Source organism: Excalfactoria chinensis, chromosome 10 (genome assembly GCF_039878825.1).
Source record: "Excalfactoria chinensis isolate bCotChi1 chromosome 10, bCotChi1.hap2, whole genome shotgun sequence".
Classification (NCBI taxonomy): Eukaryota; Metazoa; Chordata; class Aves; order Galliformes; family Phasianidae; genus Excalfactoria; species Excalfactoria chinensis.
The window spans coordinates 6,746,656-6,773,451 of NC_092834.1; the positions used below are offsets into that span (position 1 = coordinate 6,746,656).

The 26,796-nt window shown below is 46.0% G+C and overlaps 1 protein-coding gene across 6 annotated transcripts in view; it reads right to left on the reverse strand.

Annotated features, from left to right (window-relative positions):
* Positions 1-26,796, reverse strand: part of NTRK3 (neurotrophic receptor tyrosine kinase 3) — a 179,744-nt gene that overhangs the window by 66,543 nt on the left and 86,405 nt on the right. For all 6 annotated transcript variants that reach the window (XR_011904865.1, XM_072345689.1, XM_072345690.1 and 3 more), the window contains exon 12: positions 18,970-19,158. Coding sequence is in view for 5 of the 6 variants with exons in the window: in XM_072345689.1 (XP_072201790.1) it covers positions 18,970-19,158 (189 nt within the window). In the remaining variant the exon portion in view is untranslated. The remainder of the gene's footprint in view (positions 1-18,969; positions 19,159-26,796) is intronic.

Below are 26,796 nucleotides of genomic sequence, written 5' to 3' on the forward strand. Positions count from 1 at the left end.
CCTGTTTTAGTGAGACACTCTTATATCAAAACTTGATACCCTCTGTCTTTCCTAATAGCTGTGATATGGTAGTGGAATAAATGTATGGAGAGTGCTGGAGAATGGGGAAGGAGGAATGAGCTCAGTTTTGATGTGCAGCTCTAACAGCTTGAGATGGAAGGGGCAGATGAGGCATTTCTCTAAGCAAGCTGGGAGATGTGGCAATGAAAGGACAAGAAGATTGAAGGCAACCGAACCATGCAATCCGTTTTTGTCTTCAACCCTGGCCATCCACTTAGTCCTCCAGAGCTGTCTTGAGTTTCCCAACCTTTGATAAAGGGTCTTAGCCTCTCTGCCCCATGTACACACCCAATGCAGCCTGTGGACAGTGCCTCGCTAAGAACACTCTGCCCTCACTGCGAGCAAAACTAAGGAAACAAGACAGACAATTTCACCTTGCCATCACTGCTTACTTTCCAGTAAGCAGTAAGCCACCATTCAAATACACCATGCTTCTGTGGCTTTTGAGACGCAAGATTGCTCCAGCCACATGTGAAGAACACCAGGGATCACAACATGGGAACGCAAGAGAACGACGCAGAAACAATGCACAATTCACAGCAGTGCCATCCACCAATGCAGAAGGAGCAGTGCAGCCCTGTTTCGAACCCCATGGATGTAAACTGTTACTAAAACAGCAGCAAAAATCGCTGTGGGAACAGATGAGAAAAGCAACGGGATGTCATACAATGCCTGGCAAAAATGGGTTAAGTAAAAAATAGCAAAGCGGGGGCAATAAGCTGGCCAAACATAACACTGCTGTCCAGGCAGAGCTTTGATCTCTCTTCTATGTAACAGCAGAAATTCTGATTTAAAGGAAAAGCAATAGGAGAGCCCAACACCGCTGCACACTTTATCTTTCTCTATGCACAGATAGGAAGTATGAAAAGTGTCAAAAGAGGCTTGAAATAACCATCAAGTCTGGCCCACATCCCCAGTGAAGGAAACAACTACCCATCTGGCCAAAGCCAGGACCGATACAGCTGTACCTAAGGGGAAGGCAACACAGCGATCCAGGTTCCCTGCCATGGATGGGTTCATCTGCAGGGCTAGGATACAAAATCCTCTTTCTTTCTCCTGTCCAATAAATAACAGGCCAAAAAGCAACTCAGCCTGAGGCTTGCCACAACAAACAGGTCACAAGGGCTCACTGTGAGGTTCTCACCAGTACCCTCTGTTGGAGATAAGCACATCATCTCCTCTGCAATCCAAGGTGAAGTCAAAGGGCCTGGCCCTCCTCACATTTACACCAGCCCAGCACTTCTGACTGCAGAGAAATGCAAGAAAATGTAGCCCAAAGATGAGCTTCACAGCAACACACAGACCTCAAGCAGGTCATCAAGTAGACAACAACTCTCCTAGGATTCACAAGGAAGTGAGAGCTATGGAAATGCTTACGGTTGTTCATTTTCATGGAAACAGGATCCTCGTTCCCATCCACCACAGCTCACCTTGTATCACTTATGTTCTGTGGTTCAACCTCAAATGTAAAAGTCTCCCACTTTGGTCAATGAGAGCTCATAGCACTGGAGACCTCATGGAATGTGCTCGATGGAGCTCTACCTACAGTTTGTGGCTCTTTATCTTCTTCACAAGCCAAAATCAGGAGGATTGAGGCACTGCATTTGTTTTTGAGGTCAGGAAAGGGAAGAGACGGGCTAAGAACAAGAGAAAGAGCAGAAGCAAATGGATCCAGAAGATCCCACTCCCACACAAGTTTCTCTCATGCTTAACTAAAGCAGAGGAAGGGGTAGAAGAATATTGCGCGATATTCAATGGCTGAATGATGTTTCTTGGGAAAAGTATACACGTATTTTCATACAATGAACTCTGTAAGACTATGAAGGACTCATTAAACCCTTGGTTGGAGGAATTCTGATGTCTGTAGCATTTCTGTTGCTGCCGTTAATGTGAGCCATTTCCATATTAGCTGGGATCACAAGTTTGTTTTCTCTGGAACTCCTTCATGGATGGAGTAGTTCCAAGATACTAAATGTTGTAGCCTGATAGCTTAGGAGGCAGAGCTCCAAGATTCCCCACCAATTCCCATAGGAAAAGGCTCAAAGTGGGAAAGTGCCTATCAGGATATATATATATATATTTATATATATATATATGCATATATATATATATATATAAATATATATATATATTTAAAGGAAAAATATTTAAAAAATGTACTTAAGACCAATGGCAAAATAAAAAAAAAGGCTATTTTTATGTCTGCTGTACCATCTGAGATGCCCTGTGATTTGAACTCAAACTTCCTTCCCTGTCCAGAGGTACAGCCAATGCTTTTTTTTCCAGACTGCACAGAGGTGCAGCTATTTAAAGCCACTTGGAGGCCCACTGCATGATGGAAAGCAGCCAGATCAGTTGAGCCTCCTCAGTTTTGTTTTCATTAGATTGAAGCCAGAGTATGTGGAATTACTTGTAAGAGGACCAGGGAAGGGGGAAGGATTGGGCACCCAGCAATTTTGCCCATAGCGTACGGAGCTTCGCCTCACCTCATTTAAATTGTAAATGGTCATAGAAGGTTTCTCAGCAAAGAGAGGATGCCTTGTTCTGTTCCTCATGATATCCACAGCCATGCAAATATGAGTGGCAAAAACCTGAGGTTTACAGGTCAGCCAGGAGAACAAGCTGCAGGCAAGTTCCCAGATGCCTGAGAGTTTGGGGGCAGCCGATATCCTGGGTGTTGTCAGGTCACCCTCCTGCCTCTATCAATCTGTCTACCGAGACATCCACAAGCCTTCTCCTCTACAGTTCTCACCATTTCAAGGAGCAGCAATTCTCCTTAGCACTGCCAGTCCCCATTTCTCACAACTATGCACTCCCTCCGTCTCTGCACTCCACAAAGCCCACGGGATACGGCATCAAAGATCCCAACAATACCTCATTTTCATCACTTTGGTTTTCAAATACATTCTTTTGCCAATTTCTTTTTATTTTCTTCATCTTTACTTCTTCTTTTTTTAAAGCCAGCCCTCAGACTGCTGCCAATTTAAGAACTATGCACAGCTTTACAAGAGCTCCTCATTTCCACTTTGCCTGACAGGTATCTGCATTCTTCTGACACCGCCTCTGCTCCTCAGCCACTTTAGATAGCAATAGTTACCTTAAGCACTTTACATGGAGATACTGAAACTACCGACTAATCTGCTCAGAAATGAATATCCACTGAGAAAGAATCTAGCTGGGCTCATGTTCCATAATAGCTGATTAATTCCAATTACAGTACAGCTGTTCCACCAGTACCGCTGATCGCCACATCAAAGAGCCAACAAGCAAAGGAAGCCCTAAGTTAGAACTGCAACAGCCTTGTTACAAACTTCTGTCATCAAGCTCTTCATAAGCATTAATTTGTTATGCCTCGCTTGCTCCCTTGGGAGGCAGGAGCTGTTATATCTGTAATGCAGGTGGCAAAACTGTGGCGTGGAATGGGAACAAGGTTTGTCTGAGGTCCCCAAAGGATCGATGCTATGGGGTGAGCACTGGAACAGGGAACAGCCCAGCTCCAGGTCCTATCCTTTCCAAGAGAACTGAGATCTAGAAGGGGACAGGAGAGCTCAGGGGAGCCAGATGTGAGCACAGATACCCAAGGAGCTTCATCACAGTGGATAGGGAAGAGCTGATCTGCAGCTGGGACCTTCCCTGCCCCAGCAATTCCAAAGATGCTCTCCTGCCCCTCAGAGCACAAAAGGAGGCAGAGGAGCTGATCAAGGCCCAGAATAAATTCTTGCTCTCTCAGGTCTCTTTACTCTGCCATCTGCTCCAGCAAAACTTCTCTTCATCTGGAAAGGCCAGAGCTGCCCTCCAGGAAGCCCAGGAGTGATAAAAGCTCAAGAGCCAGAAATTTCAGGAGAAGCTTACACTGGGAAACGTGAATTTAATAGTTTGCAATTTGAGGATGGAAACTGAGGAGAACTGTGGATCTCAGAAGGCAAGGAAGCACAGAGCACTAGAGAGGAGATGTAAATGGGAAGCGCAAGAGATGAGGGCAAAAAAAATCATCAAAAGCAGCACAAAGCTTTGAGGAATGAGGACTTGCTGATTTTTTAGGCTGTTTGGATGCAGCTCCATCTGACATTGTTGTCCTTCATCCATGTTTCTCCAGCACTTGTGCTCTGATGACTGTTTTGGAAATGAGGTCCACCACCACAGCTCTTCTTCTCTTCATAGCTGCCTCATTAGGTGGCTCTCAAATCAAGCTGCACCAAAATATTGTAGAGCAGCATCATTACGCTTTTTAGAAGAGAGCTCCTGATTCTATGCTTTCTTTCAAGACTACATTTGGTACCTGTTAGCATGTGGCAAGCTCCTAAACACATCCCAGGATATACTGAGGACTCTGATTTCACCAGATTAAGAGAGGACAGCAAACAGAGGACTGCAGGTTCACACAAATGAAGGGCAAATCCCCAAACACACAGCTGCTGTAAAGTAGATTTCCTTCAGAGGAAGGAAGACCTTTCCTACCAGGTTTTCCTAGCAGTCTAGTTCTGAAGTCTTGCTCTGGCCATCAGTTCCAAGCTTAATCAACTACATGACTGCCAGACTCATCTTTGACTCGGTTTCATTCTGAGGCTACAGATAAGTCACCCTCCTGAAGTCATATAAACAAACAAGGCATAGAAAGCACTTCAGCCCAACCTCACTTCACGCCATATAATTCTTCATGAGCCCTTGTACCCATCTGTCCCACCTGTGTCACTGGCACATGTCAGTGCAGATGAAGGACAGAGAAGAGTCTGAGCTGTCAGGACAAGGACACATTTTAATATGGAAACTCCCAGAAATGCAATAGTCCAAAGCCCCGTTCCCCTTCCACTGAAGAATTTCACACTTGAGGCAAAAGGAATCAGCTTTAACCCCAAAATAAATAAATAAATAAATCATACTTTATCATATCATAGAATGGCTGAGGTTGGAAGGAACCTCAAAGGTCCTTCCTGCAGTGGACTGGTTGCCCCCCACCAGCTCAGGCTGCCCAAAGCCCCATTCATAGCCTTGTGAACCTCCAGGTATGGGGTACCCACAGCTCTCTGGGCAGCAGTGCCAGGGCCACACCACTCTCTGAGTAAAAAATTGCTCCACATGGGATGTGGGCATGGAGCACGTGGCAGGAGCGGAGCAACGGGGCACAAAACGCGTGAGCACACACGTGTGGGGCTGAGAGCACACACACACTGCTGAGCGATTACTCTCGTTTTACATTATGGGTTTAATGGCTTTTAACAGGAGACTTTGTAAGCGATCAGGAATTGGAACAAAAGGAGCTGGGGGAATAATTATTCTAACCAGGGGAGCTAAAGAACATGGCAAAATCGCGTACTGAGCAATCATGCTAATTAAAGGCACCCAGAAGAATCAGGATAGAAACGCCAAATGGTTTTCACTCTGCTTCCCTAATCTGCTAACTGCCTCCTCGCTCTGACTCCCACCAGCTGTGGGAAGGACAGCTCTGGGTGAGCTGGTTTGCAGCAATTAAGGAACAGAGCTAACGAAATAAGGTACCACCAGTCTAGGGGAGGAGACGTCTCCATAGCCTCTGGCCAAGCACCAAGGTTTCAAACACACTTTGCAGGAGCACAACAGCTGCTTGCAACAACCAGCACAAGGCTAAACACAGGGCAAAGTAGCAGCTCTAGTCCTTTCGTGTCCTGCCTATCTGCAATGGCTGCGGCTTTCCAATGGATAAGGACGTCTTCTAAGTGGTGGATATCATCCTTATCTGCAGGTGCTTAAATTGTCCACCCATGTGCTGAGGTTCACACCATGCTAATGTCAAAAACGCAAGAACTAATGCCACGACACAGGAAAATTTTCACCCAGAAGAAGCGGAGACTAGCAAAATATCCACGTCACAGGGAGAAGAAATGAACATACAATTGCTCCAGTAGACCAGAGGCTTTACAGAAACAAATATAAACTCTCACGCCTTTGATATGATGAAAAACTAAGCCTGGTCCCTCAAGGAGCTGCTGGGAATGACGGGGAGGTCTTCCTCAGACACTGCTAGAGGCCAGGAGGGCACCACATTTAAAGGAAGATGTGTGCAGAGAACATGACACGGTGATAAAATCACACGCTGAGTCCGAGAAAAGTATCAAGCTTTTCCAGATTCCTTGGAAAATTTCACCTCCAGTAACTGTTCCTGTGAGATGTGAATGCTTCTATTTCCAGTAGTTCAGATCTGGGCCTTGTTGCAGCAGTTCCCAGTGTTGGCACAGCGTAAATTAAGGGTAGGAGAGGTGGGGCAGTGGAATATCCAATGTTAACCTTTGCTATCAAGTAACAGTGTTCAATTTCAAAAGCAATGGTTTGTTTGTTAATCAACAGGTCCATTAACACAGAGCAAATGCTGCTCTAATGGACACCCACAGGACCACAGGCTGAACTATTTGCGTGCAGCATCTTTTGATTGATTCACCCTAAAGATCATCAAGTAAATGAGAGAGGATGTAATATTTCTGCAGGAAGCATCCCACAGCAGATACATTGATTGCAATTCTCATCCAGCTGCTCTGTGCCAGTCTCTTCTTAAAGAGACTTTGTGCTGGATTCGCTGATTAAACATTCCAAAATGGAGATCAAATCAGGGACATTGACTCGCCTGTGCCAGACACTGGTCTATGGAAACCTGGTAACCCTGCCAACAAGGATCCCACAAGTGGCCAGCGCTCAACTCACTCCCTTCTTCCCGCTCCTTAGGTTCATGATTATGCCCTTTTGGTCCTACTCTGGCCACACATATCACTGTTATGCTTCAACCACACTGCTACTTGACCTCTTCTCACCACCACTAAGTCCTTGGCCCAAGCCAAGGGAGCCTGGTTGGTGGCCGCAGCGGGAGCACAGGACTATTGACTCATCTACTTAACTCCTACCTGCATCTTAAGCTGAAAATCATAGTTCATTTTGCTTGCCAATGCCTCTCCGACTCCTGCTCTTTCACCACAATGAATCTATTTAATTTAATGCTCAACTGGACAGGAGGAGGCAGGGCTGTGTAAAAAAGAATACCCTGAGAACCAAGGAAGAAAGCCAGGACCGATGGGAAAAACAGCAATGAAATGACCAGTTGAGTAATTTGCCACACCAGCAACCCCAGCTGCTGCAGATGGCCCACGAGCCCACAGCTAAGTACACAACTGCACTCTTCATTTTGCAAAAGCAGGTTCTTTTTCTTTTTCCTACAGACCCAACACTGGGCTGAACACATCCTTTATAAGCTGCTGCAAAACCAGTTTCTTCTGAAAGAGCTCTGCTAAAACACCACAGCACATTCAGTCTATGAGCAAGCCCTACCACTGCTCACCAAACCTCAGCCTCCATAGAGCTGTCACGGCCACCCCGAGGAGCCCAGTGGGGCCAGGCGATCACCCCCTTCTGAAAGTGCACGTTTCTTTCCCATGCAAACGAGCCTCACAAATTGAGACCAGACCCTCCTTTTCCCTTCTCAGCTATTCATAAATAAGGTTAAGGGGTTTTGAGGCAGGCGCGGTGCATGCAGGTGAAACAAGGAGATACAAAGGACCAAACATCTAATTGGAGACAAAATGAGAAAGCTAAACACTCACCCAGGTCCCATGGGGAGACACAGCTAACCCTCCCCTCCGGAGATAAGCTCCACCAAGAGGGCTCCAGCTTGCTGCAATGACTCCTTGAGGCAAATCAGAGGTGCCAGCAGCTACAAATGAGGGCCTTTCTCTGCTGTAGTTTCCATCCTTCCTCCCCTTCAGTACTGGCAGGAAGAAAAAAAGGAGCCTGCAGGTCCCATTCAGGCTGAACTACATGTGCCATCGCCGTCTTACAGCCAGGCAACAAGGTAAGAGCTGCAGGTACAAGCTTGGTCAGGGATGCTCAGCTCCTGCCCCCACTTCCTTTCTTTTCAAAGAAAACAAAATTGAGTTTGTATCGACTACTGAGAAAATGAGACAACATTATACAGGACACGACCCTCCACAATCAAATTAGGTCATTGAAACACCATAACCAGTGCAGAATATTTAGCCCTGATTGTGTATAGGTTCAAGGAAAATGTTTTTATACAGCAAGTATTAAAAGACAAAAGGAAAATGAGTTATAGCAGAACACAGAGCAAAAGCAGAAAGCAAGATAAGTTTGGAGAGGCAGAAGCAGTTTCCAAGAGCAAAGCCTCTATTCACACAGCAGCTTTCCAGCTGTGACCCCACTGTGTCAGCAAAATAGCCAGCAGCAGCGTACTCAAGGTGCTGATTTCAGGAGTGCTAAGATCTGTTTTGATAGGGGACTTAGCATCCTACATTGGCTTTAAGTCTCCGGTTCTGTGTTTATATACATATATTGCTCATGTCATCAGAAAATAAAAAAGGAATGTGTGGTGCAGCTGTGCAGACTTGGCCATCGTGGCTTGGCACCCAGCTCCCCTCTAATCTCCATCATTCAGCTCACATCTCTCAAACCACCCTGCCTGTGCACTCACTCTCCCATAGGAAAGTCTTCATCACCCACTTCCTAAACAAACATCAGCAGAGGCAAATCCATAAAGCTGCTTCAATCCGAACACCCACCTAAGAGATGGGATCTCTGGCTGTTAGTGTTTACCATGCTGGAACTGGGAAGATCTAGGTCATAGAATAGTAGGATCATTAGGGTTGGAAAAGACTATTAAGATTACCCAACTGCTGGCCCACCCCCACCATGTCCTCAGTGCCACATCCCCTCAGTTCTTAAACATCTCCAGGGACGATGACTCCACCACCTCCCTGTGCAGCCTGTGCCAATGCATCACCACTCTGGGAGAAGAAATTTTTCCTAATCCTCAACCTGAACCTCCCCTGGTGCAACTTGTAGGTTGTTACCTCTCATCCTATGATGTGGAGCCCGAGCTCCACATGATGTGAGAGGCAAGCACTGCCATCTAGGCAGGTCGAAGCCTAGCTCAGCACAACTTTCTCCCATTGCCTGTTCCACCCCAACAAGCAGAGGAATACACACTCAATACAGTCATGCTGTTATGTGAAGGAGAGAGGACGCAGCCCTTCCTAAATCCTGACTTTTACATATCAATCTGCAGCAGTGGTTCCCCCAACTGCGTAACGAGTACATTAACTTCAGTCAGGTTGATTCTCCAGAGATGACGAAATGGAAAAGAGTAATCGAAGCGAACTGTGATAGAGTTTGTGATTAAGCAGCTGATGATCAATAGAAGTTATCTGCAGGGCACAGAGTGTTAATGAGCTACCATTCCTTTTGCAAAGAAACACCTGAGCCCACGTTCCCTGTTCAACACAGCCCAGAGAGGACAGCAAGACATTCCTGCCCTTAACCTCCATGCAAGAACACAGCCACGGGGTGGGTAGAGAGTCCTCATATCTCCCTTGCCTGCATCCCTGTTAAAAGGGTGATGGTGCAAGAAGGAAACTAAACAACTTCAAAGATGAATGTGGCTAGAAAGAGAAGGATGAAAAAGGTTAACAGCCTGATTCAAGGCTCGAGATGCTGCGTTTGGGAGGAAAAAAAATAAATTGAAACAGCATTCATAACCCTCTCCGACAGCTCCATTAATTTAGAGGCCTTCCAGCTCTGCAGCTGTAATGCTGGCACCCAGCACACCTACAGGGAAAGGCATCTCGGAGCACAGGGAGCAGCCAGGTACTGCTCCCTGCAAACAGCAGCCACGCACAAAATGAACTGCAGTGCATCCTGCAATGGCTGTCACGCTACCCTGCCCCCTGCAGTGATGTAGCTGGAAAACATTAGGTGCTAATGCTTATTAATGTCTTAAATTCGTCCCAAAAGATTCTCAGGCACTAACGAGTGGACTTTTAGAGAGGATTTCTTGTAATAATGCAACCACCTGTTTGATGGCACACAGCAGCAAGGCTGCAGAAGGGCTTTGGACAGCAGGTGGAAAGGAGAACTTCAAATTAAAGCTACTGAAAAGAAACCAGCCTCGCATCAGTAGAGACACAGAATACCATTATGTCTGCCTGCATTCAGTCGCATCGCTGTAACTAATCACTTTTCTCTTCCAGAAATGTCCAGAGAACTGTTAGTGACCACAGGGAGCTGCTAGGATCTTTGTACTACAATCCCTCCCGAAGTTGTGTCTCATCTGATAGCCCAGCACTGCCTGCCCACAGAAGGGATTTGCTTTCCCAGAGCTCACACAGCCTTCATATCCTTGGAGGGTCTAGGGAAGACTGGGAAAAGAAAAACAACCAGCAGACAGGATACTCTTTCTGGAGCGTCCCAAAGGAAATAGAGGGGATGAACACATTAAGATTTCTCCCCCCAGTTTCTCAGATTCTCATGGAAATGGGGCTTGCAATTGTCCTCTGCAGAGACCATGTCAAAGCAGATCATTAATACTACTTGATGCCGAGGATCTTTTCTATTAAAAAGAGCACAGCTATTACTTAGTCCAAATCTCTATATTATTCATAAGATCCATATCTATCATGGATATAGTATTTATGCTACCATGGGGAAATATAATAAGCAAGCCAATAAGCGCTTCCTTCCTCCAGGTCAAGATGAAAGTCTGTATCTTGGAAAGCAGTGCTTTCCTTGGGCAGCAGAGCTCCTATCCCAGGCTCCCCACTCAACTCCATCAGCAAGGAAATAAAGCCAAGGTAAAAGAAATAACTGCTTTCCCTCCCAGCCCTGCATCACTCCAGCAAAGCAGGGGAGCAGGCAATGCCTAGGTACAGTAAGGCCAGCAAATATCCTAGAGAAATAAAGGTCTCTTAATTGATTAACTAAAGAATTAGTTAACAGAGCAAAACAAAATGATGTTAGACGGTAGCACAGGCCCCATGAAAGTGAAAAGAAAGAATCTCACCAGAATGTTAGATTACTACGTATAGATGACAGCTCCAAGAACTAGATTGACCATCCAACCTCCTGACTTCCCTTTGCACAAGACTGGCTGTGAAAGAACTTCAAGTGGCAGCTCATCCATGCAACACGGTCCAGCAAGCTAAACATGGGCCAGACTGCTTGCAGTCAGCAACCTGGTGTGACCTCGAGCAAATCAGTGTCTTCCCTCTCCTCAACCATAAAATGGAGGTGAAGATGCTTGGCAGCATCTTGTTGGGCTGGAAGCATAAACACATCTTTCTGGGAAATAGTGAAGGAGCAAGATGCCAGGTACATTTTCTCCTTTAATAATAGGGGGAAAATAAACCCCATCCCTGAAATACTCAGCTGCCTGCTGTGCTCTCACTCTGGTTCCTCTGACATTTGGGCTCTGCTGGGATCTGGCATGAGAACAGTCTCACCCCATCTCTGGAATCTGGCCAGGATTTATTTTTAACACAGCTCTTACTGTGAACATTTGTGGTGGGATTCGTATGATCTCACAGTGATCTCTGCCTCTGAGCTGTGCTGGTATCCAGTACCACTGAGATACCTCCCTCATCCTGAGCAAAATCCCTCACCCATGGCAGACCAAAGCATCCCATCCTCCTATATGTACAAAAAGAGCCTTGGGCAGCCACCTCAGCTGGAACTTCTCTGGCTCCCCAGGGGTAAATTTACCCTAATACATACAATCATAATCATTGACTGGCTTGGGTTAGAAGGGACCTCAAAAACCATCTAGTTTCAACCCCCTGCCATACGCAGTGTTGCCAACATGTAGTTCAAGCATTAGGTGAGTTTATGTCACACCCCATCCATAAGATAAACTAAACACAGCCCTGAGCAAGGCTTTGAGTGACCATTTCAAAGTCAGGGAGATCTCCACCAAGCTCTTTAAGTCTTTAAGAAGGCTTGGAGAGTGGGCTGAGACCTCACATATATCTTAAAACATGAGGTCCTTTGCTTTGGCACACACATGGTGCCCATCATCTCCCCTTGCTCAATGCTCCACATCAATTACAGTGCAGAGATGTAAAATGACTGATACTTTTAATACAAAGGGCCTGCCATTTATTTATTAGCTGGCAACTGGCCCTGCAGTCCAGGATGGATGCATTATAAATCAACTGCATTTCTAACCATTAAAAATTCATCCAATTCATAATGTAGGACACCAGTAATTTCCTTATTAGTGTTGAGTGTGAAGAATTTTTCATTCCCCTCCCTTGGTTTTACTTTGCTGCTTTGCTTTCCCAAAGATCTTGCTCATCTGAGGATTAGCTCAGCTTAATCCTGCAAGAGGGGGGGGTAGAGGGCTGGGGGAAGGGAGGGAGACAAGGGCTGAAGTCATTTCATTCCAGTGTTTTCTTCTAATTGCAAATTTGCCATAGGTGCTTAGCAGACTCAGATGCCTTCTCTCCCAGTCACTCTTACAGGAGCCAGAGAGACTGCTCATCCTGAATGTAAGAGATGTTTTTAGGGAGGAAAAAAAGCCCTATCTCACAGTGGGGAAAAAGGAGATGGCAGGGCAGGATGATGTAAAACTTGCTAAAATATATTAGAAAGATAAGAGCAGGTGCCCAATTGATATAAAACTGTACATTTGAAATAGATCCAATATAGATGTATCTTTAAATACACATATATATTTACATACAAATGCATGTATTTATATATGTATATATATATATATATATTTATGTAGGTATGTTAGCCTTCATACTCAGTGCTCCAAATCACTGAGAAAAATAGGTTAGTAGGGCTGAAAGAAAGGTGTGACATTTCTACAGACCCACAGTTGCTTCAGAGAACCAGCATCAGCACAAATATGAACTTGGAACCAACAACAGGCAAAGCTGAGCCCACACCACGCTGCAGGTCATCCCCAGTTGCAGTACTGCATGGCATATTGACTACACTGGTACATATTTTCATGCTCTCATTGAGTCTTGGTTTATTCCTGTCACTAACACAGATCTATTCATGTAGAGACAGGGAGAGAGGGCCTGAAAAGCAGATTTAAACTGGGCTCAGTGTTAGGTAACTTGCCGTCTGGTTAGGAACAAGCGTGTAGGAATCTGAAAGTGGATTATGCAATAACCAGCCCCCTAATGGGAGACAAGCCCAGGCATCTGGAGCAATCCGTACATACCATGAAGTCAATGTACTTTTCACCTCAAGACACTCACACACAAACTTTGTCTTAGCTCCACGTGGAGATGGGTTCAAACGAGACTGAAGAACATCTTGTTTTGTGGGTCTTTCCCCACCTTTCAGAACCAAACAGGACATTTTGGTCAGTTTAGCCAAAAATCAGCACTTAAATTAGTTATTTCCTACCCTCTCCTGACACACAGCTACACCGCTGGATCCTGGGTTGTGCTTCTTGTCCCACAGGGTAACACCAACCAGTAACATTCCTGCTGTTCTGCAAACCTATCCTGACTTCTAAACTACAGCAGCTCTTTGTAATCAGGAATTGCAATTTAGCTGGACAATGAACAGAGAATGAAATCCTTCAGTCTTCTAACCAGAAGACAGCTCACATCTGACCACGATGAATCCCAACACACCTCAGAGTCCCCATCCTTCAGGCCCCAAAAGCACAGAGGTGCCCCAGCACCCAGATACTTTCCCAACAGCCAACATTATAAGCTGCAGTAACTTTATTAAAAGCAAGATTAAAAATAAATAGATAAATAAAAAATCAGCACCACAACTCTACCCACACGCGCAAGCTATTTTAATGCAACCCACAGCATAATTCACACAATCAACGAGCCATTAGGAGAATACTCTTGAAACCTCCTTCATTACCACTGGCACCAGCACTGCAATATCTCAGGTCACATACCATGTACCATGCTTTTAGCTCACATCTTGCTGGGACAAAACCCCAGGTGTGAGAAGCAGTGGCTGGTGGACACTGCTCTCCTTCCTCTGGCCTGGATACCTCTTTCAGGTTTAAGAGCACCATGGGGTCACAAGTACTACGAGTGCAACTAGGTGGAGAAAAGCACGGATAGAAAAGAGAAGTTCAGAGATAGAGCAAAGACGTGTAAGGAGGGATTGAGGTCTGTACAACACAGCTCCAGGCTGGGCATTGGGCAGCGGAGCGCTGCTGTCACTTCACACTGGGCTCCACATTTATATTTCACAAATATAATATTTGACAATTCCTCTTATTACTTGGGGGGAGAAACACAACAAAAACCCCACTCATTTCCACTACCAGTAGCTGATTTTGTTATTGTTTTCAGGGGAGAATAAAAAAAAAAGCATGCAGAAAACATTTATGACTTGGTTTTATTGTTGTTTTTGATGGAAACAGGAACACGAACTGACCAAAAATAGAAATGCTGCAGACTTTTCAGCTTTCTCATGCCCAGAATGAATAAAACACACTAAATGAAGAGAAAGAATTGACCATGCCAAGATAAACTGGGGTTGTAAGTGTCCTTCCCATTTTGCGTTCAAGTCTATTAGAAGCAGAGGTAAGGAAATCAATTTGTTTGAAAAATATGACTTTTGAAATGACCACAATGTTCCCTTTAAACTGCATTGAAAATACAAGATAAAGACAGGGTACTGAGTGAAAGAGTGCTGATGGCACTTTTATTGTGTGATTTGCCTTGTTTTTTTTCTGAAGTACTTCTTTTTAGCCGATTACCATGTATTTACAGTTAGTGTAATTATATCTAATTACTTAATTAGCATGAATACATGTAATTACTAACTTCAAATATGTAATTATGTCAGGGCAGCCTGTAATAAATGAGGTTGAAAAAAAAAGAAACCTCATTAGGACTCGATGGAAGGACGGCTGCTCCGCCCGCGCGGGGAACGCATGGCGGCCCCAAGCTGAGCCAGTCCTGGAAGAGGAAAGCACAGGCAATGCTGTTCATCTGGCAACAAAAAAACAACCCAAAAAACCCAATACCAGCCCCTTGACCCCAACAGCTGCGTTCCACAACGCTGGTGGGAGCTGAGCATCATCCCTTGGAGGCAGAAAAGGATCTGGAAAGGATCTGCCACCCAGCTTTGTTTACTCCAGTGAAATCTGGATTGTTTTCACAGATCCGTGTCCATCTCAAGGAGACTTTGTTTATCTGACAAGACATACCAGGGAACAGGACAACTGCAAAACTGGGTTGTGGTGTTTGGGTAAACCTCAGAACTCCAAACCAAGAGCAAACGTGCATGCCATGCACTGTGTTGATAATTAACGCTCACTATCGAAGTAAAGCAAAACTCCCAAGCATTTCTTCAGAAAGATTACCAGTCTTTCTCCAAAAGCAATCTCCAGCAACTCATAATTACCCACTTTGCAAATCCAAGTTCTGAACACTGAAGATGGAGCTAAACTGCCAAGAAAACTTCCATGGTGATGCTGTCCTACCAACAGCATGAAGATCGCCTCATGGACTTAGCTGAGGTCAGTGCTCCTTTCTCTTTTTTCCACCAACCAGACACTATTTGCTGCAATGAACTGACACTGCCTGCCCACAAGGACCAATGGCCATTTTCTCAGCACAGACATGGGTAAGTTGGGTCTTTATCTGCATTATCAACCCCCTTGACCTTGGGATAGCATGTAGAAAGGCATGGCTCTATCCTCAAATGTTCTGTCCACAGTGCTTGCTCTACAACAAGCCCTGTTCTTCTCTCCTCTGTTTATTTCCAAATATAGAGAGGTGCAAACCTCTCACAACCTGTCGCTTCTCCTGCTGACATCTGCCAGGAAGATATGCCACTTGGTTGTTCTTCCACGTGCCAAAGAACAGGAGGAAAGGTCTATTTTAGGTTATGCTTCTGACATTACTTTGTGGTTGTTCTGTCCTTGTTGTTAGCCCTCTTCCTTAACCTTCCAGGTGGTGCTGAGGATAGCTGAAATGAGGACTGGATGCAAACCATAGCACTGCCGTGGAGTTATGGTGTGAGGATGGGGAGAGTATATTCCCCAAGACTCAACATTTTGTCATGAGAAAGCAGGACAGTTCAGTTTCTTCTATGGCTCTTGAAAAAGCCTTTGAATAGGAAGAGGGAAGGATCCTGAGCCCAGCTCATTCCTGCTACTCCTCTAAATGAGACAGTAGCAGCAAGAGGGTAACGGAATCCTAGAATCATTAAAGTTGGAAAAGACTTCTAAGATTATCTAGTCTAACTGTCCACCTACCACCAATATGCTCACTGACCATGTCTTTCAGTGCCACATCTCAACAGCTCTTGAACGCCTCCAGGGACAGTGACTCCACCACCTCCCTGGGCAGCCTGTGCCATCTGGGAGCTGAATCCTGCACCCTTCATCCCATTGACAGGAGGACACCAAATCCCCATATAGGAAGACATGTTAGCTAGAGAAGTGTCCACAGGACAGCATTGGGCACAGCATCACGGGCAGGGAGCTGCTCTCCATATTTCAGCTGCAATTCCATTATGCAGAGCTAAGTGGCTGGGAATAAACATCCGTCATCCCTGCGTGATAAGCGATGTTTGCTAGTATAGAGGGTGACAGAAATCTATATCACATCAATGTACTATTAATACTGCATTAAGCATATAGAGTTTGCTCTCCTCATTGCAGTGCAGTAATGGGTATCGGCATGTCCTCAACCCAGACGATGTCTTAAGAGCACAGGGACAATTGCAGGAGGAAGGAAGAAGAAAAGCTGAGTATTGGAAGGAGAAATTATTTGCCGAGGATGTTGCTTTAGCAACACCTATATACAAAGGAGAAACCCAGGATGCCATGAAAAGCCTTTGTTTGAGAGTGCTACAACCTTGCACACGGGCAGGACTCCGGGAGGGGACACCTTGCATCAATCTAGACTCAGCTGAAGTATTTTTGGACCAGAGAAGTTCTTCCGTCTCCAAATGGCAGGCAATGAAGAAATGTTTGTGTCCAGGTTTTGCACAGGGGGAAGGAAAAACCCTTCAATGAGAAAACCATAGGGAGAACAGGAGCAACAAATATTCTCCAGCTCAGGTTTAAGTTGAGCAGAGCACATCAGATCAAACAAAGCTCTTACAGCAAAAGCTCCCCAAAGCACGCTTAATTTAAAAGGTGAATTATGAAACTTTCCAGCCTCAAGCAAAGCCACCAGTGAAATCAGAAGCTTTGTCCAAGTCTCAGGGACTAAAATACAACACACTCCAAATCCAACCGTGCCCGAGGTCTCCAAACCCTGATTGCTGTTTTTGTCCTGTAAATGGCAAGAGATCCAAAAAAACCCCACAACTTTTCAGCCTGTCAGCATCCAGATGTGATCCGACTCTTGATAGCACCCAAATGTAACACCTCACTTTGGGATCTGGTTTCATCACCCTCAGAGGCCCAGGACACCCAGAGCACAGAAGTGAGCAATTGGTTGTGAATTTCCAGGGTGTGCACAGTCATTGCTAGCACTTCATTTCCCACTGTGGTTCCTTCCAGCTCCAGGTGTCCCCCACGGCACATTGAGCTCTTCATCAAGCAGCCTTGTGAAACTCCAAGGCCATCTTCCCCTGCAGCCCCTTACAACAAGACCCATGAGGCAATTGCCCTGTGCAAAATTCAGCCTTTTGTGTTTTGAGCTTGGCTGCTGCACCCCTTGCAAGATTACCCACATGCCAAAATGGTCGGCGCGTAAAATGATTCAAGAGAGCACAGAAAGAGAAGAAAAAAAATATACATTCCTCCTCCCCCAAACCCCCCCCAAAAAAAGCCATCAGAGTTTGTAAATCATTTTTGAGATGAGGTGCTATAAGCAATGTAAAATATGTAATTAACGGCACAGCAAAACCATGCTGCACTCAGCTTCTCTGCTCCTGCCTAATCACTGCACTCCACCCCTTCCTCTGCAAACAGACCAAATTTAGTGCATTAAAATGAAAATCAAAGGGAAAGCCGGGTGTGTTAATTGGATACACCCCATCGCTCCAGCACTTGACGAGCTGTGATAACAACTCAGGAGCTGGGGCCAACTTACAGCACCTGGGGGGCTGCCCCAGGGACCCCCCCCCCCCCCCGATGGAGCAGAAGATCCTTTTCCTTCAGCAGAAGGTTTAATGCAGGTGGGAGGTTGGCGTCCTCCCAGAGCTCTGCTTCCAGGGGCTGAGTTATGTTTCCTGCACTCATGAGTCAGCAAAGAGGAGAGCAGGAGGCGACTTCAGTGTGGCACTCCTTGCTCACAGCTGGACCACGAGAGATGTGAGTTTTTTGAGGTATTTTTATTTTCTCTTCTTTTTGTTATTAGATCTGGTTCTGCCTGGAACTGAGAAGCACCAAACGGATGAGCAATAACAGGGGAGGAATGTTATTTGGACCTCCTGCATTGCAATCTCAGAGCTGCTAAAAAGCACAGATAAAGTGAACTACTGACTATGAGCTGCATGTCGAGGGGGCTGCACCCAGCCCACAATGAGAGACTCCCAGAAAAGCATCCTTTCACCAAGCACTTTCACACTCAGAGTTTAGGAGCACAAAACAGAGGACCACTTTACCACCACCTGCTATCCTAATGAGCCGAGCTCACAACCCAGATTTATACAGAGAAACAGAAAAGCTTTACAGAAGCCCATGAAAACAAGTCCTTCAGCTTCTAAGCCTACCGTTCTTCATCAGCACGCATCTGCCCCATCTATGGACACGTGTCCTGAGCTTGTCCTTGTCCCAAGGAGGCAGCCCCACAGCTGGGAAACTGCTGGAGGAGAAAGGGGAGGCAGGTCCTTCCCCTGGCCAGGATGGGGTCATGTCCAACCCCACAGCTCCTGCTCATGCCTTGGACACAGCGAGGCAGAGCCCAGCTTTGAATGGCACTTTCAGGCAAGGGGGGAAGGTGACTGGTGGGTGGTGGAGAGAGGGTGAAGGGAGGTGAAGGTGAGGGTGGAAAGTCTCCTTTGGAAGCGCCTACATGTATGTTGTGATTTCTGAGACCTGAGATTCACTTTGGTTTCTGAGCCATACCAAGACCCATTCTCCTCAATAAAAAAACTTCACTCCTTCCTCATCATCTTAGCCTCTTCCTCCTCACCCTCCTTCCCCCATCCCCCAGCCCATCCCCTGGTGCTCGCGGGGCTCCAGCCAGCTCGGGCACTCACACGTGTCTGGCTTGTGGCAGTTGTGACCTTGTCGGAAGTACTGGGGGTTCTCGATGACGGGGATGCGAGTCATGCCGATCACCACTGTGTCCGGGCCAGCATCCAGGGACGAAGGTGTTGTGATGCCATGGTTGATGTGATGGAGTGGGCTGGCAGAATCCTCCTCTCCGCTGATCACTGCCACGGGACCTGCGAACACCAGGCACATCCATCAGACATGACATGGGGATGGTGACACAAAAGCCCCGTTGATCATGAATTGCTGTGGGTCACCCATCCTTCTGTCCCACCCCACACCCATGACCATGCAGAAAACACATCTCACATTTTCTCTGTTAGTACCATGGTACCAGACTGACAAATCCACAGGGGTTAAGGTAACTACTAAGGTGGCAACACAGCAGAGGTGAATCCTGCACAAAGTCATCTCTGTGCTGTCATGTGGCAGAGCAGTCACTCTGGTGCCTGTACACTCTGCTGTTACGAGCTTGGCAGAATACCAAGCTTAGACAAGAGAAACATTACTCCCAAAATGATCTGTTCTGCTCCAAACCCACACCCATATATTTGTTGCTCAGCACGTCACCAACCTTGTCTCCATTCTTCCAGTCCCACCCTGCCCTGCATACAGAGCCCTCTGATCAGGATGATACCTACAGGGACCCATGATGTACTGCAGCAGATCCTGCTCAGCTCATGCCATGCACACACACAGGATACAGAGAAGACAGCACCAGAGCTGCACCCAGCATCACCCACCAGCTGCTCTCCCAGGCCGGTCCACCTGCCTCACAGCACCCACTGCCAGCCCCCACAGAGGCTCTCCACAAACATCTCCATCACAAGGTAAAACCCTTAAATCCCCACTGCAGCCTTCAGTGCTGCATAAATGTAGGTTGCTGAGGAGCTGAGTGATAAGGACACCACAATGCAACCTGCCTTACACTTTAGCAAGGGGTTAAAAACACACTCAGCTAAAGATGCTCCTTATCTCCTGCCTGGAAGCTGCCAGGGACCTCCAGCAGGTCAAGCAATGATAAGCAGAGGTGCTGCATTAAGGCTTCAAATCTATTCAGAGAGGCCTGTCTTTTACCTACATCACACTGGAAATACCTCTTTCCCATCAGCAATCTACTTCTAATTACACAATTACTTTATTATGTACCACTAGCAACAAAGAGGGGAGTCTTCAGGCCATTTTGCTCTTTGGAGTCTCTGGGAGGACAGGGTGAATACAGGCTGCACACAATAACTCTGCCTGCATTAACCTAATCTAAAGGCTGCCCATTTTTGAGGCATCAAGTATTGTTTGCTCTTCCAAGTGGGATATAATAAAGCTATTGTGTAATAAGCAGAGTCCTGGCAGCCATGGTAGGTGTCTTAATCAGAAGGAAAAGATCTCTCTCTTTATTGTGAATTCTTTCTGGTAGGTTCTTGTTTTTATTTAAGTTAATCCTGGGACCCACATGACTTACAGCTTCTGAGAAGCAAAGGCAAAACTCAACTCTTGCCACAAGATGCCTCTGTTGGGACTACACACAACATGTTTGTCCAAACACAATAAGTAAACAGACAATAGTGTTTTGAAGGACTTCTGTTCACTCGTGTTGGCAACTGTTTGCATGCAAACCCAAAGGACTGACTGGGTTTTGTGTGCTGCACATCTTCTCTGCTAACTGGGCTGTGGTGGGAAGGAGCCACCTCTGCACTTTGAGGAGCATTTAATTAGAAGAACATGGCTCTATTTGAAGGAGTAGGGCATGACCAAGGTGGCTGGGTACTCGTGAAACTGAGCACCACCAGCAACTACCTGCTGTTCAAATGGCAATTTCCATGCCAGTAAGCAGGATCCAAGTCTGAGATTTACATTTTCCAGTTGTTTTCTTTTCCTGCAGCTGAGCTTCTACATGTCTAGTTGCACAGCTCAAACCTGTCCAAGATCTATAAGGCAAAGGCAACCACGTCTCAGTTGATCCACATTTGCACTCCTACTCCCCAGCAGATAATGGGTACCGTGATTTGACTCGCTTTCAGTCTTCCAGCTGCAATCAAAGGTGGAAGGCATTTGCAAGATCTACAACAACTAAAAGCCAAACTGATGCTCTATGACCATCTCTGCCTCTTCCTATTTCTGCAAAATGGGAAAATCCAAGCAATTGCAGTCAGGACACCACAAGTCTAACATTCCATAGATTCTATGTATTCTGTTCTTGCAACGGAGGTATTGAGAAAAAAGAAAAAACCATCAGAGTCCTAAGAATCAAACCATGTCAGTTGCAGTGCCTTAGCTTTCAAGACTCCATTAAGTACTTCCACCCACAGGTGGCATGGAGCTCACACGCACCATTTAGCAAGCTCCTCCCCAGTATCCTCAACAGGGTATAACTGGATTAAAGACACAACTTAGAGCTGAGGGCATCTGCAAACTTACCCCATTTTTAATGATGCTGGTGCTGTGAAGGGCATGTGAGTAAAAATCTGGGCAGCATTAACTCACACAGCACAGTCATGACTCCTCACGTTACATTTCCAACAATGCTTAGCAGTCACAGATGAGACCCAGCTCCCCCCAAGCACAGACCGTCCTCCTTCCCCTCCACATCTCAGACAAGCACCAGGTTTGCTGCACAAACCTGAGGCAGACTTCAAAAACATCACTGATACCAAGCAGTCACTGATCACTTCTATAGGTCTGACTACTGTTCTGACACTCAAACATACACCATTAGCCATAACTTCTACCTGTAACCATAAGGCAGCTACCCGCACTTCAATGTTGTTGTTTTTTAATCTCTCCTGGCAATATCACATATTTTTTTGCTGCTAAGTAGGTGAAGAGGTTGAGTTTTTGATGCGGAATGCTGATGAATGGCTTTATCTGGAAGAATTCTCACTGGTTTCAGCAGAGGATTTTCCAAGTAAGGTTAAAGGGGGAAAAAAAAGAATCAAGTAGGAAAAGAGTACAGTTGTTAAGATTTAGGTTTATGTCCACTTGGCAGAAGAATGGGTGGAGGACATAGGAATCAAGCCAGTTTTGTACTGTAAAAAATGCAGAATAATAGTCAAAGGTAGTCTGGGGCAAGTCCTTTTGTACAGCCCTGCAGTCTAAACGCATTACATGAAATATTTCTGCAGCTGCTCTGAAACTTAACATCTAAAGAGCAATGCAACAGATTTCTGCGCGGATAAATCAGTCTGCGCTCCAAACATACTGCAGATATTCAGAATCTATTTGCTAGTGTTTTAAACAGCTTCTGGACATCAAATGCATCACGTCTCTTATTTTCTACTCACCACTCTTCCCTGTGGCTAAACTGGAGTTTGGCGTGGTGGTTTTGTTCCTATCTGTCTGGAAGCTCTATGAAATAGGTTATATGTTTTAGTCCATGCCTATGAATCTTCAGGCTCGTTTACGGTGTTATACGGACAACTTGTTACTTAAGAAAAATAAAGCACGTAATAATAAATAGCTTAAGGAGCCCTTGTTTGCATGATCATATCATAATGGTAAATTATTTATCAAGGCTAAGAGCTATACTTTCAGATAAAATACAGGCTCGGGAATATAGCAGATTTTATAAATAACCACAGATTAGAGAAGATAATGGTCACTTCATACAGATCCGTAACGTAATGAATGCTTCAAGGCAGACAGGTGAAGAACAACAAAAACTCCAGCTTGCTATCACAGTAACCTCTCCAAAGCAGCAAAAATGATGGAAGGTGTAGAAAACATGACCTCCAGGGGAAAACTGAAAGAATCGCGCTTTGTGTTGAGAGAAGAAGGCTGCAGGGACACGTGATAACAGCCTTCAAATATGTAAAAGGTTGCAGCAAAGAGAAGCATGATAGCTGTTCTTCACGTCCACTGGGGATAAAACAAGAAATAATAGGTTTAAATTGCACTGAGGGAGATTCGGGTTTGAATGCCTTCCCTAATGCCTAGCAGCATGCACGGCTGAGCACTGCGACAGATAACCCTGGGCTGCTGCAGGGGTTCTGCCAGACCAGGAAGGGAAGGATGGGGCAGCACAGGACCAGGACCATGCGCCCTCCATGTGGTTCCACAAAGGACAACTCCATCATACACCCGGTCATGCACTCAGCACAGGACCAGAGTTTGCTTAAACAGAAGCGAGCAGGGAAGAGCTCATGGCTGCACAGCAATCCCCCTCCCTCCAGCCATGCATCCAGGAGCTATCAGTCAGAACATCATTTCTGATCAGAAATGATCACTGCGAGAGATAATTGTGCCATCCGCATTTGCCCGTGTAATATAAAGGAGCCATATAATTAACTTGCTTAATTAGGAACTGTATATGACCCATAACTGGGAAAAAAAAAGAAAGCTCTCCTAGTAAAGTGGGTCACCATGCATTGTATAGCAGCATTGAAGCAGACCTCATTAAACTCCAATATATATTATATATAAAATCCCCTTCTCCTCTGACTTCAAGCCTCTCTTCGCCCTTCCATGTTTCCCTGATCTTCATCTTAAATGCCCTTCTTCAAAGGGCCATATCACCACCTGGCCAACACATAATCCCAAAGCAGGATCTCAGCTGAGCTTTATGATTCAGACCTCTACATCCACATGCACACGTTTATTTGTAACACAGACACAAGACTAACCCCAAACTTCAGCTCCTCAGAAGCAAACAAACAAAATGTTTAAAGAATTCCAACCTTTTGCTGGAGCTGAAATCAAACAGTCCCCCAGGGCTGCTCTCTGTAACCAGCAAGGAAGAGAACTGAAACTCATAAAACAATAAGTGAAAGCACAACAAATACAATTAAAACTCTGGCCATGCTCAGAGCGAGATCGCATTTACTGTCTCATAAAATGAGCCTTGTCCTGTCAAGGCAAACAAAAGGAAATCAATTTCTTAATTTTTATTGGCAGATGCAGGCATGGGGCCAAGGCAGTGCTTGCAGGGACCTGCTTGGAGCCAGGCTGCCATGGGCTCCAGCCATCCCCTGACCTCTTGTGAGGGGAAGAAGCTGCTTCTTCTCATCCCTTGGGATGTCCATCCCAATCATTGAGTTTTCCATCTTGGGGATTCATTCCTCTTCCTCTGAGATATCTAACCTGGGAAAGGCACAGCCTCTCCTTGCCCATACCAACTACCAGCATGGAGCATCATACCCAGCTCCACTGGTGGTGGAGATCCCAAGCCTTTCACCGTTTTCACATGCCTTTTTCTTTTATGAACCCCCTCCCCCTTCTTTCCTGGATTTATTAATGGAACGTAGACACAAATCCTATAACACTCACACTCAGGAATGGGTGCAAAGAAACCCCTCTGAACTGGCATCTCAGTAAAAAGAGCAGCACACATTGGCCAGTGGAGGATCCTGGATGTACCCGGATGATGGCTGAGTGGCTGTTGGGTAGCAAACCTACTGTGAGACATTATAAGGAGCCCACCTACAGCCTTGTCCCGGATTCTCAGCTTATCACATTCACATTTCCCCCTCAGCTTTTCCTCCTGACTTTGCCTCTTGGGGTTTTCCTACCAAACCTCCCAACTTCCACTTCAGGGGCACCTTGAACTCCAGCATGGGCTTTATAAGGAGGAAGCTGGGCAGCCACTGGGTAGAGGCCACAGCAGCACCCATTAATCTCTTGGCTCACTCATCCCTATCACAGACACACCGTAAAAATGATATAAGCATTTCATTCAAACACCACTGCAAAGGGAGTGGGGAAGAGCACAGGGCCAATTGATTTCCAGTATGTCTGTTCTTTACCTCCAGGTATAAATACAACAGCAAAATCAATCGGAATAACATCATATCAGCTCTCTAATCTCTTCTGTTTGCAAGATGCACTTTATATACTGCAGCGTTTCCTACAGCTTGTCTACAGGAGGGCTGAGCCCTTTCCCACCCCAAATCCTTACCCCCCTGGCTGAAAGGGAAATGTTCACTCTCTGGCATCCCTCACTGTTTGCTTGGGTTTGATGGGCATCCAGGAGCACTCAGACACACCACAGGGACACTAATATGAGGACACAGGTGAGGAAACAGCAGCATATGCTATCCCTGTACTCTTAGCACCCCATGGCTGTGTTTATAGCCCCATAGCATTCCTCCTTCTCACAGGCACCCAGCAGAGGAGCGAACCCACATAAGCACCCAGAGCTGCCTGCTCAGCGCTCAGCACACACATTTTCTTTCTGCATTTCCAATTTATTATCAGCCCAAGGCTTTTATCCTTCCTCCTGGCCCCCAGCCACTGCAGAGAGAGACTGTGACAAACTGATAAACATTTTCCCCAAGCCCTTGCTTGGGTGAATGTGCAAATGCAGCGTGAGGTTGGAGAAAGGGCTCCCGGCAAGGCATCAAGGGGTCATCTTCTGTAAACTCCAGTTCAACAGAGTTTCAGGACTCGGCACTGATGCTCTCTCCCTCCCATCTCAATCTTGGCTGAAAACTGCAAGATGGAGCAGAAAGCAGAGGTGGTTTGAGCTGCTCCTCAAACTTGTTCTGCAATTGTACCAAGCAAAGAATGTGCACAAGGTGTGTGTAAGACTGCGGCAACTGTGTTACCTTCAACACTATGGCCAACGTTGGGTGTAAGCCTTTGGGAAGTGCTACCTAACAGCTCTACATGGATCCAGCTCCTTCCTTAGCACAAGGGGCCATCAGCATTGCCATGGGGATGGGCTTACCACCAGCTCCACCACACCTCTTGACCACTGACCACGTGCACTATGTGTGCTGGGAAACACTAAAATATCAAGAGCTACTGAAGGCCTCAAAGGCAACAGCTGAAGCTGATCCTACCCAAAGGGTTTTCCTGACCATTGCCAAGACCGGCTCTAGTTAATAAATACTATGCAAGGAGAGAAGGCCCTATCAAGAAGCATGTGGGCATGCTCCTCATCAACCTCCTTGCTTGGGTCCCCCTCCCACTGCTCCCCTTTCTGTTGCCAGATCAGTCTTGGACTGTCTTGATCTACTTGGAAAGCTTAACCGCCATGAAAGCAAACCACTTGTCCTCTGGCTCTGATCTCTTACTGAGATTAGTGCCAATGGAAGTGTCGCTCTCAATTTCATAATGTTATTGGATGGACACAAAACTGGGCCAAGTCCCATATTCCTGACTGGCCATCAAAGTGGCGGGGATTATGGGTAAGGAGACAGGCGGCCCTGACAGGAAAGGCAAAGGCTCAGGATCAATTACCCTGACAAAGCTATCTCAGAGCCACATCGCTTCATGCTGACACCAGGGCCTTATCCCTGGAGCCCTGCAGAGGTTGATTTTCTCCAGCAGTAACCAGAGCCCCTGCTAGCCCAGGGAGCTGCACATCCCCTCTCCAAATATCCAATTTATGAGATTCCCGAGACACCGAGGGATTGTGCTGTCATTACAGGACATTAATTTCCAGCCCTCCCTTATTTTGGGTTTAATATTCTGTCAAGATAAAAAATCACACATTAAAAAATAAATAAAAGCCCCGCTCTGCATTGCTCAGAGGTTGCAAATGGAGGGAGTGCTCAAAATGCAAAGTACCTGGCACAATGCATGCTTTGTCTTTGCTTCGTGTTATTGTTTTTCTTATCCTGTCTGACCATGAAACTGGTCAGTACCGCCATCTGGTTCTCATGCAGCAATTAAAAGTGTTCTTAATTTTTCAGAAGAAGAAAGAAAAGAAAAAAAAGGTTTTGGTTGTTGGCTTTTGGTCAACTTTTGACCTTTTTTGTTTTTAAATGAAATTATTATGAAAACATCCAGTGTTTGATCCAGCTGTTGGCAGCCATGCCTGCGGCAGGGAGGTTGGGACCGGATGATCTTTGAGGTCCCCTCCAATCCAAGCCGTT